The sequence below is a fragment of the Erinaceus europaeus genome, chromosome 14 (genome assembly GCF_950295315.1).
Source record: "Erinaceus europaeus chromosome 14, mEriEur2.1, whole genome shotgun sequence".
Classification (NCBI taxonomy): Eukaryota; Metazoa; Chordata; class Mammalia; order Eulipotyphla; family Erinaceidae; genus Erinaceus; species Erinaceus europaeus.
Window position 1 is genome coordinate 79,020,172 of NC_080175.1, and position 14,171 is coordinate 79,034,342.

General features: G+C 49.6%; 1 protein-coding gene across 1 annotated transcript in view; it reads right to left on the reverse strand.

The window, feature by feature from the left end:
• Positions 1 to 2,498: 2,498 nt before the first annotated feature.
• The window catches only part of ABCC5 (ATP binding cassette subfamily C member 5), a 71,739-nt gene continuing 60,066 nt past the window's right edge, over positions 2,499 to 14,171 (reverse strand). Inside the window, exons 17-23 of the mRNA XM_060171009.1 lie at positions 14,028 to 14,117; positions 12,868 to 13,057; positions 12,290 to 12,449; positions 8,763 to 8,841; positions 8,060 to 8,173; positions 6,462 to 6,626; positions 2,499 to 4,232 (exon numbers count right to left, since the gene is read on the reverse strand). Coding sequence (XP_060026992.1) covers positions 4,131 to 4,232; positions 6,462 to 6,626; positions 8,060 to 8,173; positions 8,763 to 8,841; positions 12,290 to 12,449; positions 12,868 to 13,057; positions 14,028 to 14,117 — 900 coding nt within the window. The 3' untranslated portion in view covers positions 2,499 to 4,130. The remainder of the gene's footprint in view (positions 4,233 to 6,461; positions 6,627 to 8,059; positions 8,174 to 8,762; positions 8,842 to 12,289; positions 12,450 to 12,867; positions 13,058 to 14,027; positions 14,118 to 14,171) is intronic.

The following is a 14,171-nucleotide window of genomic DNA, read 5'->3' on the forward strand; positions in this document are numbered from 1 at the left end:
AACCACATGTGACACTGCCTGCCCCCTGGTTTTACACTATTTTTATAGAGCCATATTACTTTTTCAAACTGTCAACTTTTTTGTTGGTGGTATATATACTGGTTGGAGAGGCAGGGAAGCTAGCTGGGAGCTGTATCTGCAGTGTGGTGGGGGAGGGGGCTCACCTGGGCAGAGGGAGGGGGAGGATGTGGTGCGGACCTGAGCAGGCGCATGAGAGGTGAGGTGCATCAAGGCTTCTGGCTGGAAAGGTGAAGTCAAGAGGACAGTGGTGCTGATTTACTTATTTATTTTGGATAGAGACAGAGAAATTGACGGAGAGGTAGGGGGAGAGATGAAGTTTCTTGCCTGCAGGTGGGGACCGGAGGTTTGAACTCAAATATATATTTTTTAAATTTATTTTGTTTTGTTGCCTTTGTTTTACTGTTGTAGTTATTGATGTCGTCGTTGTTGGATAGGATAGAGAGAAATGGAGCGAGAAGGGGAAGACAGAGACGGGGAGAGAAAGATAGACACCTGCAGACCTGCTTCACCGCCTGTGAAGCGACTCCCCTGCAGGTGGGGAGCCGGGGGCTCGAACTGGGATCCTTATGCCGGTCCTTGTGCCTTGCGCCACCTGCGCTTAACCCGCTGTGCTACAGCCTGACTCCCTGAACCCAAATCTTCGTGCACTGTAGTGTGTGCTCGACCAGGGGCACCACTGCTCGCCCTCCTCCTGCTCCCCTTTTTATATTGTCATCAGGGTTATTGCTGGGGGCAATCGGTGCCTGGTCTACAAATCTACTGGTCTTGGTGGCTATTTTTTCCTATTTTATTTCATAGGACAGGGAGATTGAAGAGGAAAGGGGAGATAGACACTTGTAGACCTGCTTCATAGCTTGTGAAGCTTCCTTACCCTGAAGGTAGAGAGTGGGGGCTCAAACCCTGGTCCTTGTGCCTGGTAACATATGACACACATCTGGGCGTGTCACTGCCTGTCCCCACCCCCCCTTTCAGAGGCTTTAACTATATATATATATTGCCTCTAGGGTTATCGTTGGGGCTCAGTGCCTGCACTATGAATCCACTGCTCCTGGAGGCCATATTTGTTGCCCTTGTATTTATTGTTATTGGTGTCATTGCTGTTGTTGGATAGGACAGAGAGAAATGGAGAGAGAGAGACAGAGGGGGAGAGAGACACCTGCAGACCTGCTTCACCGCTTGTGAAAGGCTGCCCTGCAAGTGGGGAGCCGGGGCTGGAACCGGGATCCTTATGCTAGTCCTTGCGCTTGGCGCGCTTAATCCACTGTGCTACCGCCCAGCCCCCGTGGTTTTTATTTCTTGCTGCCAGGGCTTCGTGCCTATGGGCCACTCCTGGGGAACTCTCTTCTCTTTCCCCCAGATAGAAGCTGAGAGACAGACACCACAGCACCACTGCTTTCTGCACGGGGCTCCCAGGTGGTGCTGGGGGTGCAGCTCCTGGTCCCCACATGTGGCAGGTGAGCTGTCTCCCCACCAGGTGATCTGCGCACCACCAGGTGAGCTGTCTCCCCACCAGGTGAGCTGCGCCCCACCAGGTGAGCTGTCTCCCCACCAGGTGAGCTGCGCCCCACCAGGTGATCTGTGCCCCACTAGGTGAACTGTCACCCCACCAGGTGAGCTGTCTCCCCACCAGGTGATCTGTGCCCCACCAGGTGAGCTGTCACCCCACCAGGTGAGCTGTCTCCCCACCAGGTGATCTGCGCCCCACCAGGTGAGCTGTCTCCCCACTAGGTGAGCTGCGCCCCACCAGGTGAGCTGTCTCCCCACCAGGTGAGCTGTCTCCCCACCAGGTGATCTGCGCCCCACCAGGTGAGCTGTCTCCCCACCAGGTGATCTGCGCCCCACCAGGTGAGCTGTCTCCCCACCAGGTGATTTGTGCCCCACTAGGTGAGCTGCGCCCCACCAGGTGAGCTGTCTCCCCACCAGGTGATCTGTGCCCCACCAGGTGAGCTGTCTCCCCACCAGGTGAGCTGTCTCCCTACCAGGTGATCTGCACCCCACCAGGTGAGCTGTCTCCCCACCAGGTGAGCTGTCTCCCCACCAGGTGATCTGCGCCCCACCAGGTGAGCTGTCTCCCCACCAGGTGAGCTGTCTCCCCACCAGGTGATCTGCGCCCCACCAGGTGAGCTGTCTCCCCACCAGGTGAGCTGTCTCCCCACCAGGTGATCTGCGCCCCACCAGGTGATCTGCGCCCCACCAGGTGAGCTGTCTCCCCACCAGGTGATCTGCGCCCCACCACTTTTACTTGTTGCCAGGGTTTCACCACTCCAGGCCAACATTCTCAGATCGAAGGACAGAGGAAGAGAGAAAGACACCACAACACCCAAGCTTCCCCCAGTTCGGGGGCCGGGCTCGAACCTGGGTCGCGCACACAAGAAAGCAGAAGCACTATCTTTCTGCGCCACTGTCTGGCCCCCTCAGGCGCACTGTCCAGGTGAGCTATCTTGCTGGCCCCCAAAGATTCATTAAAAACAAAAGACAACTATTTATTTATTTATTAGAGAGGAGGAGGGAGAGGAGAGAGAACCAGAGCCTGACTCTGGCACATACAATGCTGAGGGCTGGATTCAGAAGCCCGTGTTAGAAAGACCAAAGCTTTCCCCACTGCCACCTTAAAAGAGAAAGACATACACCTGTAGCCGTTTCACCACTCATGAAGCTTTGAGCCTCTGCAGGTAGGGACTGGGGGCTCAAACCTGGGTTCTCTCACTCCTAATAATATTAGGTGTGCCACCACTTGACCCAAAACACTTCACTTTTGAACATTCAGTATTTCACCCACCTGCCTAGTTTACAATGACCACTCATCTTTACCCCCAACTCTTACTTGCTGCACTGGGACTTGATCTGGTGGCCACACCCAGGAACATAGGCTGCATGGACTGAGGCCCAGCACAGAAGATTCCTTTCATGCACTGATTTTCATTTTTTCTTTTCCTTTTTTTTTTTTTTTACAAAATTCAAAATAATTTTATTCATGTTTGCAGGTTGTTTTTGCTTCCACAAGATACTCAGCAAACATGCTAAGGCGACAGTCTAGTTGGTCACGACATACAACACTGACCATTCAACTGCTGGTGGCAGCATCCATTCGGGGTGGAGGGTGGGGTTCCCCAGGAACACACAGCCACTCGGCCACCAGCAGCCTGAGGTAGGTCTCTTTACAGTACAGGAAATGCCTACACCAGTGCGAGACACAGCACGAGCAGGAGCTGCTCCGAGGGGCAGCAGACACGGGGGAGAGGAGACCGGAAGTGACCGGGGGAAGGAAGGGGCCCAGGTCCTCAAAGTCTCTGGGCAGGGGCGACGTTAGGGGCCTGAGGCAGTGGGACGCTCTGTGTGAACCGACTTGGTTCTTACTTAGAAAACAAGAGCTGAAAGAGTAAAGTGTGTGTGTGTGTGTGTGTGTGCTCAGCCCCACTGCTCTCAGACAGAACAGTGAAGACAACAGGACAGAAAGCAGGAGCCCTGAGAATCCACGGTGCTGTGCACGGCCTCCAGCACCCCCCTCCCCTGTGGCCATGGGGACAGGGCCGACAGGCTGCAGGGCCCGCCACCACTGCCACGAGTCTTCCTTCTGAACATCCAGACAAGCCGGCACCGTGAAGGACCATCTAGAGAAGCCCGGGCTGCGCAGAGCACGCTGTACAAAGCACGATAGAAAGGGGTTCGCACTGTCAGCACAGCACCTGTTTTAATATAAAATCAACAGCTTACATCTTCACTGTAAATATAGGCTCTGTACACCATTATATAGAGATAGAGCTACACGTATAAAGCTTCATTATAGGCATCTGATAACACGTATAATAACGGTTTCCTGAACCTTTTAAGAGGGCTATTAAGGACAAAAACTAAAATTTCTTTACATGACTAGGGAGTAAATACAATAATCAAAATAGCACTCATCCCCTAAAAGTGAAACACACAAGCTGATCCTGAACTGCTGTGCGAGAAAGTCGGGAAAGGCAAGGTGTGTGTGTGTGTGTGTGTGTGTGTGTGTGCGTGCGTGCGTGCGTGCGTGTGTGCACGCGCGCGCACGCGTAGGTAGGGGCTGCCCAGAGAGGGAACGGCGACTCCAAACAGAACACGTTTAACAGGAAGAGGGGGGGTCAGCCCTTGACAGCCACATTGTTCTCCGAAGCAGCAAACATGGCATAGAACCGGGAGTTTTCGTTGGACAGAAGGGCTTCGGGGGTGTCAAACTCCACCACCTGCAAAGAAAGGAGACATCCCACAACTGAGTAAGGGTCCCTGGGGGTGGTTCATAGGCCCGACTGCTCTGGACCTGAGGATCAGGGCAAGCCCCAAAGTCCATTGACATGGACTCGGGGCAACGGTTTAGCGCGTCCTGCCAGGCCCAAATGGGTTCCTTTATTTAATCATTGATTTTATTTTAATTTTCACTTATTTTTATTGCCACCATGGATGTTACTCAAGTTTGGCACTACAAGTCCATTGTTCCTGGAAGCAGTTTTTTCCTTTCTATTTTATTTGATAGGAAAGAGAGACACTGAAAGGGGAGTGGGAGACAGGGAAGAGACATCTGCAGACCTGATTCGCCACTTATGAAGCTTACACCCTACAGGTGGGAATTGGGGGTTTGAGCCTGGGTTCTTCTGCATGGGGATTAAACCTTGAACCTGGGACCTCAGAGGCTCAGGCATGAAAGTTTTTTGCAGAACCACTAGGCTACCTCCCCAGCCCTTCTTGTGGTATTTAGAAGCACTGGCTTTGCAATCACTGGCTGGAGTTTGACCCCAATTGCCCACTTCCTGTGGCATGCAGGCAGGTTACTTAGCCCTGAGCAGTATTCATGATACCCACATCTCTCTCAGCTCTTAGGGTGGTTGGTTACATGTTGAGAGAGTATAATCACTCAATACAGCTCTGGATAGCTAATAAACATTCACTCAAAGAGTTTCTGTGGTAGCCATTATTATTAACAACAGAAGGCAAGTTGTCTCCTGTACCCGCTCTGTTATTTCTGCCAAATCATTCATTTACTTCCACCTCGGAGGGTGGGGTTGGGGAGTGGCAAACAGAGGAGGTATTTGCCCAATAGGAAGTTATCTAACATCTGCCATGTGTGAAGGCTTGCTGTACTAAGACCTGCTGGGACCAGGGGGTGAGTGAGGAGTGACTCCCACACTGAAGAGCTCAGTCTCACAAGGGAAGTGGCCATCAAGAGACTGTTCGCCAGCTCAAGAGTCACAGAGGCAGCTAACTTCCAGCTCAAGAGTCACAGAGGCAGCTAAGTTCCACTCAAGAGTCACAGAGGCAGCTAACTTTAGTCAAAGTGGGTTTCTTGAAGGACAGGTGGGATAAAAGCAGACCAGTGGGCTGGGGAGATAGCATAATGGTTCTGCAAGACTCTCAGGTTCAGTGTCCAGCACCACCATAAGCCAGAGCTGAGCAGTGCTCTCGTCTTTCTGTGCCTTTCTCTGTGTATAGCTCTTTCATCAAAATAATAAAATATTGGGGCTGGGTGATGATGGCACCTGTGGTTAAGTGCACGTTTTATTTCTTAATTTAATTATTTTTACCAGAGAACTGTTCAGCTGGCGGTGTGGGGGAACCGAGCCTGGAACTTTGGAGTCTCAGGCATGAGGGTCTCTTTGCATAACCAATATACTATCTACCCCTGCCTTTATTTATTTATTTATTACTAGTGATTTACATGATTACAAAATAACAGGGGTACAATTCCACATCTTTCCCACCACCAGAATTCTTTGTCCCCATTTCCTCCATTGGAAACTGCAGTAATTCTCTCAAGGTCATAGATAAGGGCTGATTGTAATATTTTATTCATTTATTTATCAGAGTACTGCTCAGTTCTGGCTTATGGTGGTGTGGGGGATTGACCTGGGACTTTGGAGCCTAAGGCATGAGAGTCTCTTTGTATAACATTAAGCTATCTAACCCTCCCATCCGGTTGGTTATTATTTCTATATCTATCTATATATAAATAATGTGTATGTAGAGGCCAGGTGGTGGCACACCTAGCTGAGCACACATTACAATGTGCAAGGACCCTAGTTCAAGCCCTCGGTCCCCACCTGCCGAGGGAAAAGCTTTGCGAGTGGTGAAGCAGTGTTGCAGGTGTCTTTCGGTCTCTGTCTCACTCTACCCTCTCAATTTCTGTGTGTGTGGTGTTGGTGGGGGAGGGGAAGGCGGGAGAGCAGGACAAGAAGCCTGGCACTACCCTGTGACGGCACAGAGCAAACATGGGGCAGAGGCTGGGCTCCACATGCCCTGGGCTGACCCCATGCATGTGAGAGCGTCCCTCAGCACATGTGCTCTGTGCTAAGCCAGTGTCACATGCAACAGCAGAGCAGGCTAAGAAGTAGGACGAGAGCCCAGCAGGAAGTGTCCCACACCCCCTCAGAAACACATTCCAGGTGGGGATGGTTGGCCCACCCCTCCTGGGGGCTCAGTACCTGTCCCTGGGCCAGCACCATGATTCTGTCTGAGCCCAGCACAGTGTGCAATCGATGGGCAATGGTCAGCATGGTGCAGTCAGCAAACGCCTCTCGGACGGTCTCCTGGATCAGCAGGTCTGTCTCTGTGTCCATGGCTGCTGTGGCTTCATCTAGAATCAGGATCTGCCAGGGGAGAGAGAGAGAGAGACTCTGGAGAATCTATGCTTTACTGAAAGCTACTGCATTACAGTAACGCATATGCTGTTTTTCCTGAGCAGGCACACATTATGCACAAGGACTCGGGTTCTAGCTTCTGTCCCCACTGCAAGGGAGATGCTTCACGAGTGGTCTCTCTCTCTCTCTCTCTCTTTTTTTCAACCAGAGCACTGCTCAGCTCTGGCTTATGGTAGTGTGGGGGACTGAACCTGGGACTTTGGAGCCTCAGCCATTAGAGTCTCTTTGCATAACCATTATGCTGTCTACATCTGCCCTTATTATTTATTTATTTATTTTGCCTCCATGGTTATTGCTGGGGCTTGTTGCCTGCACTACGAATCCACTGCTCCTGGAGTCTTATCTGTTCCCTTTTGTTGCCCTTGTTGTTATTATTATTATTGGCTAGGACAGAGAGAAATGGAGAGGAGAGGAAGACAGAGAGGGGGAGAGAAAGACAGACACCTGCAGACCTGCTTCACCGCCTGTGAAGTGACTCCTCTGCAGGTGGGGAGCCGGGGGCTCGAACCGGGATCTTTACGCCGGTCCTTGTGCTTCAAGCCACATGCACTTAGCCCTCTGTGCTACTGCCTGGTCCCTGCAGTTGTCTCTTTATCGCCCCCCAATTTCTTTGTCTCTATCTAATAAATAAATAAATAATTGATTTGTTTGAACTCATGTAACGTCAAGATATATATCTATATCTTGATTTCCACAAATAAAAATTACATGCATATAATACTCATGTAAACAATACTGGCTCCCTCTTGCTCTCTAACTCAACAAGGTATGTTTCTGAAGCCCCCCTTCATTTATGAGAGGAGTGGCCTCGAGAATCTGGGTATCTCTTGCAGTCTTAGAAACTTCTGTGGTTTCCAGGACTACAATGACTCACAATGCCCAGAAATAAGAGATAGCCTTGGAAACTAAAAGGCCCAGGGAAGTTAAAAAACAAACAAACAAACAAACAAACACACACACAAAAAGCCCACCTCCAAACACCTAAACACTAGAATCACATCAGGATGGATGACGATATATCTTTGGGCATGCTTGCAAAAGGTGCCACCAGGGGCTAGGGAGCAGGGGTGAGTTTACACTGCACAGGGTGAGCCTTGCCATGTTCGAGGCTTTGGGTTCAAGCCCCGACACCATATGGGAGCTTCTTGGGTGATGGAGTGGTGCTAAGTTGTCTCTTCTCCCTCTCTGCCTCTATAATTAAGAGGAATGAAGAGACTGGACCGGGGTGGGGTGGGGGTGAGGTTGGTGAGCTCAGCAGTATCACACATGTGTCTGAAGCCCACAGTTTATTTCCTGAGTTGCAAGGACTTGGTGTCTGGAGGGCTGCTGGAGAGACAGACCCTCTTTCTGCTTTTCCCGATGCCACCAGCACACCCCCCTACCTTGCAGTGGCGGAGCAAGACTCTTGCTATGCACAGGAGCTGCCGCTCGCCCACTGAGAAGTTTTCTCCGTTCTCCATCACTTCAGAGTCAAGTTTCAGAGGTAGCTGGGCAACCTAAGGAGAAAGCGGAGATTAGAAGCTAGGTATAAAGACAGAAAAAGAAAAAAGGAAACTGAGTCTGAAGGGGACCATGTGGAAGGACCCAGGTTCGAGACCCCACTCCCCACCTGCATGGGGGGGGGCACTTCACAAGTGGTGAAGCAGGTCTGCAGGTGTCTCTTTCTCTCTCTCTCTCCCCTCCCCTCTCAATTTCTCTCTGTCCTATCAAGTATAATAGAAAGAGAGGGAAGAAAAAAAAAAAGGAAAGAAAAATGGCTTCCGCGAACAGTAGATTCATAGTGCCAGTACTGAGCCCAAGCATGGCAAAGTATATGCTTTACCAGATGAGCCACCTCCTGGTGCCCTGAAATGCCAGTTTCTATGGCTTTTTTTGAAATACACAGGAAGACCTGTTGTGAAGGGCTCTATCACCAACATCCTGGAGGGGGAGGCAGTCACCGGGCTAGGCGGTGGGCATCAGGACAGGCTGAAAAGTGACCAGCCACAGTGTCACCATGATCCTTTGATCCCTTAGCTCCTCCCCCCAATCCCATAGCCCCTCCCCCAGAAATGCCAGTGGGCTTTCCCTCTGTGCCTTACTCACACATTCTTTCATGTGTGTCCTTTCTAGAGCATCCCAAATCTGCTCTTCTGTGTACTGTTTGAAAGGATCCAAATTTGATCTAAGGAAAAACATGACAGCAGTCTCTTAGTGCTTCTCCATGTCACCCACAGTGACACCGAAGCCTGTGTGGTGACAGCTGAGACACCCTGTGAAGGAGGGCTTGGCCCCCTCAGCTCAGACTTGGGTGGAGGCTGACAGCAAATGCCCTTCTCAGGAATGCCTCTGACAACAGACTGAGCCTCCGTCCCTTCCTCACACAACTTCATTTTACCTTGCACTATTTTTTCAGTTTTTTTTTTTTTTTAAAAACCAGAGCATTGATCAGCTCCGGCTTATGGCAGTGCTGGGAATTGAATCTGGGACTTCGGATGCATCAGGCATGAAAGTTTTTTGCATCACCATTCTGCTGTTGTCCCAGCCCCCTTTCACGATCCTTTATTACAAAATACCATCTGTAGAAAATCTAAGAAATGGGTGGGGGAGATAGCAGAATGGTGATGTAAAAAGTCTTTCAATGCTTAAGGCTCTAATGTCCCAGGTTCAATCCCCAGCATCCCAGAGCTGAGCAGTGCTCTAGTAAAATAAAGATCATAAAAAGCAAACAAACAAACCCTAAGAAATGCAGGCATGGAAAGCACAAAACCGAACCAATACACGTTTTAATCACTTCTAATCAGACCCTTAGAAGCAAAACACAGTTAGCACTGGGTATACCTCCTTCTTAATTTCTTTTGTGCATGCTTATTAGAATACGTCTGCCCACATGGACCAACTCAGAAAGACACCTTTCTTCCAGTTCTCCCCTGGCACTGAGCAGGGCACCTGATGACAGCAAGCTGACTCAGTAGCAAGGCACAGGGGAAGGAGAGCGGGAAGGGGACGTGCAAGGAAGGGATCTGCTGGTCTGCAAGGCCAGCTTGGGGACCAGCCTTGCTTCCTGCCCTGACAGTATCAGTCCCGAGGAAATCAAGGACAGTACCCAACTCTGAGGACTCAACAATCCCAGAAAGGTTAAAGATTTATTTATTTATGTATTTTTTTTACCAGAGCACTGCTCAGCTCTGGCTCATGGTGGTGAGGGGGATTGAACCTGGGACTTTGGAGCCTCAGGCATGAGAGTCTCTTTGCATAACCATTATGCTATCTACCCTCCGCCCAAGAAAAATATCTTTGATGGGGTTCAGGTGGTAGCACAGTGGGTCAAGTGCACATGGTGCAAAGCAAGGACCGGCATAAGGGTCCCGGTTTGAGCTCCCGGCTCCCCACCTGCAGGGGCGTCACCACATAAGTGGTGACGCAGGTCTGCAGGTGTCTTTCTCTCCCCTTCTCTTGATTTCTCTCTATCCTGTCCAATAACAACATCAATGGTAACAATAACAATAACAATGATAAACAAGGGCAACAAAAGGGAAAAATGGCATTCAGGAGCAGTGAATTTGAGTGCAGGCACAGAGCCCTAGAAATAACCCTGGAGGCAAAAAAGAAAAGAAAAAGATCCTTGTCACAGAGGATGAGGTGAACAGCTGGTAGTGGGATAGATCTTTGGAATCTGAGATGCTACAAGAATTTGGGGTGACTGATCACATTTACAGCTCTAGTAATCTGAAGGGAATTAGGTGCAATTTGCTTTGCTCATGCCTCCACGCTTGGGTTAAACTAGAACATCTAAGAATGATGGGTTAAACTAGAACATCTAAACTAGAAAACTAGAACATCTCTGGGAGAATGTGAGCTTTGTACCACATCTATCTCCATGACTGGAATTATGATCTACAGGCAGATAAATGCCAACAAGTCGCCATCACAGAGAAACTGAGAGAAGAGCAGCAAGCTGGCCACAGGCTCAGTCACATCTTGGATCCCCTCTCAACTGGCCTAAGGGACTCTCAATGGCCCCCTCACTTACATTCCTGTCTTCACATATTCATGTTCCCTTACACACAGGGCCCTGGGGCCTGGTTCCTACACTTTCTTTCCGCCAATCACAAGCTGGGTGACCTTCCTGAGTCAGTCCTACTTCTCTCTGCTCTAGGCCCTAAAGCACTTGAAGAGAAACACAGGGTGAAAGCTGGACTGGATAGAGTACAATGCACCAAAGTAAAGGACTCTGGGGAGGGAGGGAGGGAGAGGGACAGGATTAGAGGGGTGCTGGGGCATGATGTTGGAAAAGGACCTAGGTTAGGGGAGAGAGTGTCCTGCAGACACCTATCACAGGGAGGTGAGGGACTATACCTATGTGTCAACAACTGTACTGGAAACCATTAACCCTCTTCAATAAAGGAAACAACAACAACAACAAAACAACAACAACAAAAACACGCTTGCTAGGGTTAGCACTGTCTGTGTGTACACTAGATGTGTTATGTTCTTCTTACCACTGCTGTCATGGCAGTAATTCCTTCCTGCCCTTCTGGTCTCAATATAGACACCATCTTCAGGAGGCGTCTGCCGGTGCTTCAAGCCTGGATAAGGTGGCTCTTACTATGACACTTGTCCCTCTGGTCTTTTGCCTTTTTTCTTTTCCCATAGAGCAAAATCATTGTCTGTCTCTTATTCACTGCTGCATCCCATGTACACTTTAGTATTTTGTAAGAAGCAGAGAACTTTGCTGGCTGCTAATGGCACTCAATTCCTAGAGCTCAGGACAGGAGAAGAAACACATCTGTCACTTGGCAACACGCCTCAGGAGTGGAGAATAAACGGCTCCAAGGCCCAGGAAAGCTTTACTTCCATGGCAAACACCAGCTGTACAAGCCAGCAGGCCAAACTCAGGGAGCTTCTGCCTCTAAATCCAGGGCACCAGCCACTGAGCTACCTCCTACCTGGGCTACAGCAGACAGACTGTCAGCCATTAACTCTGGGAGCCCCTGCTTCACAGACCTGAATGAGGTGCTATGAAAACTGTGAAAGTTGAGCCATCTGGGTGGTAGCATATTCAAAAAAAGTCAAAAGTTCAGCATGCTTTATTTTCTCTTTTCCAATGATGATTAAAAATGGATGATTCAATTAAAAATGGTTCTTTTGCCATGTTTCAAGAATTATAAATCTAGTTTATCCTCAACTGTGTTCCAATGACATCTAAAAATAAAGAGATTCATGGGAAGGAAGAGTTAATTTGGCAAAACCCCTAAAGTGCTTTAATCTTAGACCTGAGTCTGACCCTCTTTTTCAGGTGCTTATTTAACTCTGTCATCTTGGTACCCAACAGGAAGGTTCTGGCACCAACAAAAATCAGTCATCATCCAAACGATGAGGCCACACTCACAGTACTTTGTTGTCACTGTAACCAATGACACCAACAGAACCATTTTGTAATAAGGTCATGGGTGTAATCGAAGAAAGGAACCACCTTTTCATGGATGGAGAAGCAAGCTTAGAATTGGCAAGCTTAGACTTGTGGGAAGTCATGGGGGTAGGAGGTGGGGGTCTGAGCTCTAGTCCAAGGCCCACTCAGGCCCCAACAGCTCCAGCCTTGAGTGGGTCAAGGACCAATGGTTGGTGCTCACCTGACAGTGCCACTGAACAACACGGGCTCCTGGGGGATGATGGAGAGCTTGCTCCGGAGGTCAGCAAGGCCAATGTCACTGATCCTCACGCCGTCAATCTTGATGCAGCCACCACATAACTCCACCAGGCGGAAAAGGGCCATCCCCAGAGAGGACTTCCCTGGCAGGGTGGAAGATGAGCAGAAAAATGGCTGTTAGCAAATTCTGTGCAGACAATGCCCACTCAGCCTCAAGGTACACGTGGCTGCTTTCTGTCTCTACACAATCCGGGTTTCAAAATATTCTCTGTATATTGTGTTGAATGAACGGGGATCCTTGAGCTTCGTGCCATATGCGCTTAACCTGCTGTGCGCGCTACCACCGCTCCCGGATGCACTTTTAAAACCAGAAAAGCGTTATAAAAGCAGAGTCAAAATAACCCTACAAAGTTGGTTTCACAAAGCCCTAAGACACATATCACTCAGGAAACAGTGACAGGAGTGTAAAGGGATCAGAGCGACAGGTGCCAGCACATGATGGGTGGCAGATGCTACTCAGAGAAGTGGCAACACTCCGTAAAAGACTGCGCCTGGTCTAACCTGATCCTGTCCGCCCCACGATGCCGATCTTCTCCTTTGGCTTGATGGTGAAGGACACTTTCTTCAGGACCAGAGGGAGATTCTCTTGGTACCTCATCTCGGCATTCTCAAAGGTCACTTCTCCCTCCTGGGGCCAATCGGGGGAGGGGGCTTTGTTCTTAATTCTGGCAGGTGCCTCCAAGGAGAGAGTCTGGGGAGACAGAAGCGGCTGGTTCAGGTGGATCACAAATCTGGGGGTTGGGAAAGGCAGGTGAGTCGTGAGGTTCTGCCACAGAGACCATAAGCGGTTTCTAGCACTGTGTCACGGCTGACTGCCATCTTTTGAGCTCTCCAGTAAGAGAGCCACAGCGATATCAAACCAAACACTAAGCACCTGCACAGACACCCGTGGATCAGCCATAGACCAGAGCAACACACAGAGAAGCTGACAGAAAGACACAGGGTCGGGGCAGGGGAGACAGCAGAATAGTGATGCAGAGCATGCCTCCTGATACTCCCAGGTCCCAGGATCAATCCCCTGCACCACCATAAGCCAGAGCTGAGCAGTTCTCTGGTTAAAAATAGGAGGGTGGGGGCAGCTGGGTGGTGGTGCACCTGGTTGAGCGCACATGTTATAATGTGCAAGGACCCTGGTTCGAGCCCCCAGTTCCCTACTTGCAGGGGAAAGCTTTGCGAGTGGTGAAGCAATGCTGCAGGTGTCTCTCTGTCTCTCTTCTCTCCTCCTTTACAATGCTAGATGGCATTAAGTAAAGAAGTGAAGGGCAACTAGTAGGTGAGTTTGGTCTTATATGGAATACAGATAAAACAAATGAATTGGTGGGGGAAAAACAGTAACCAAACTCTCTTGGACTCTGTGAGAATTACTGTAGTTATGGGGAGGGGCAGGGGAAAGGAAACAACTTTGGTGGAGGGTGTGAAACTAAACTCTTTTGAGATCTTATAATGTTGCACAAACAGTATTCACAAACTAACAAACAAAAAAGCATGGTGGCTACAGGCAGTACTATTGTGTGGCTTGCAAATGTCAAGAGAATAAATCTAAAAAAACTCTTTCAGGAACTACAAAAGCAAAACCAAACCTGCCAACCTGTACAGTCAAGGACAGTAACTAGGGTTCCTGTGATCGCTACATAGATGACTATCAAGTTACGGTGTCTCACCTTAATGTAGTAGTTGATCCTCTCCACTGAGGTGAAGCGAGCTTCTGTCTCGGAGGCCAGTCTGACGGTAAACTGGAACAGGCCTGTTAACTGGGATGGAAAGAAAAGTCCAAGAGAAACTCAGTCTTGACACAAATGCCCGGC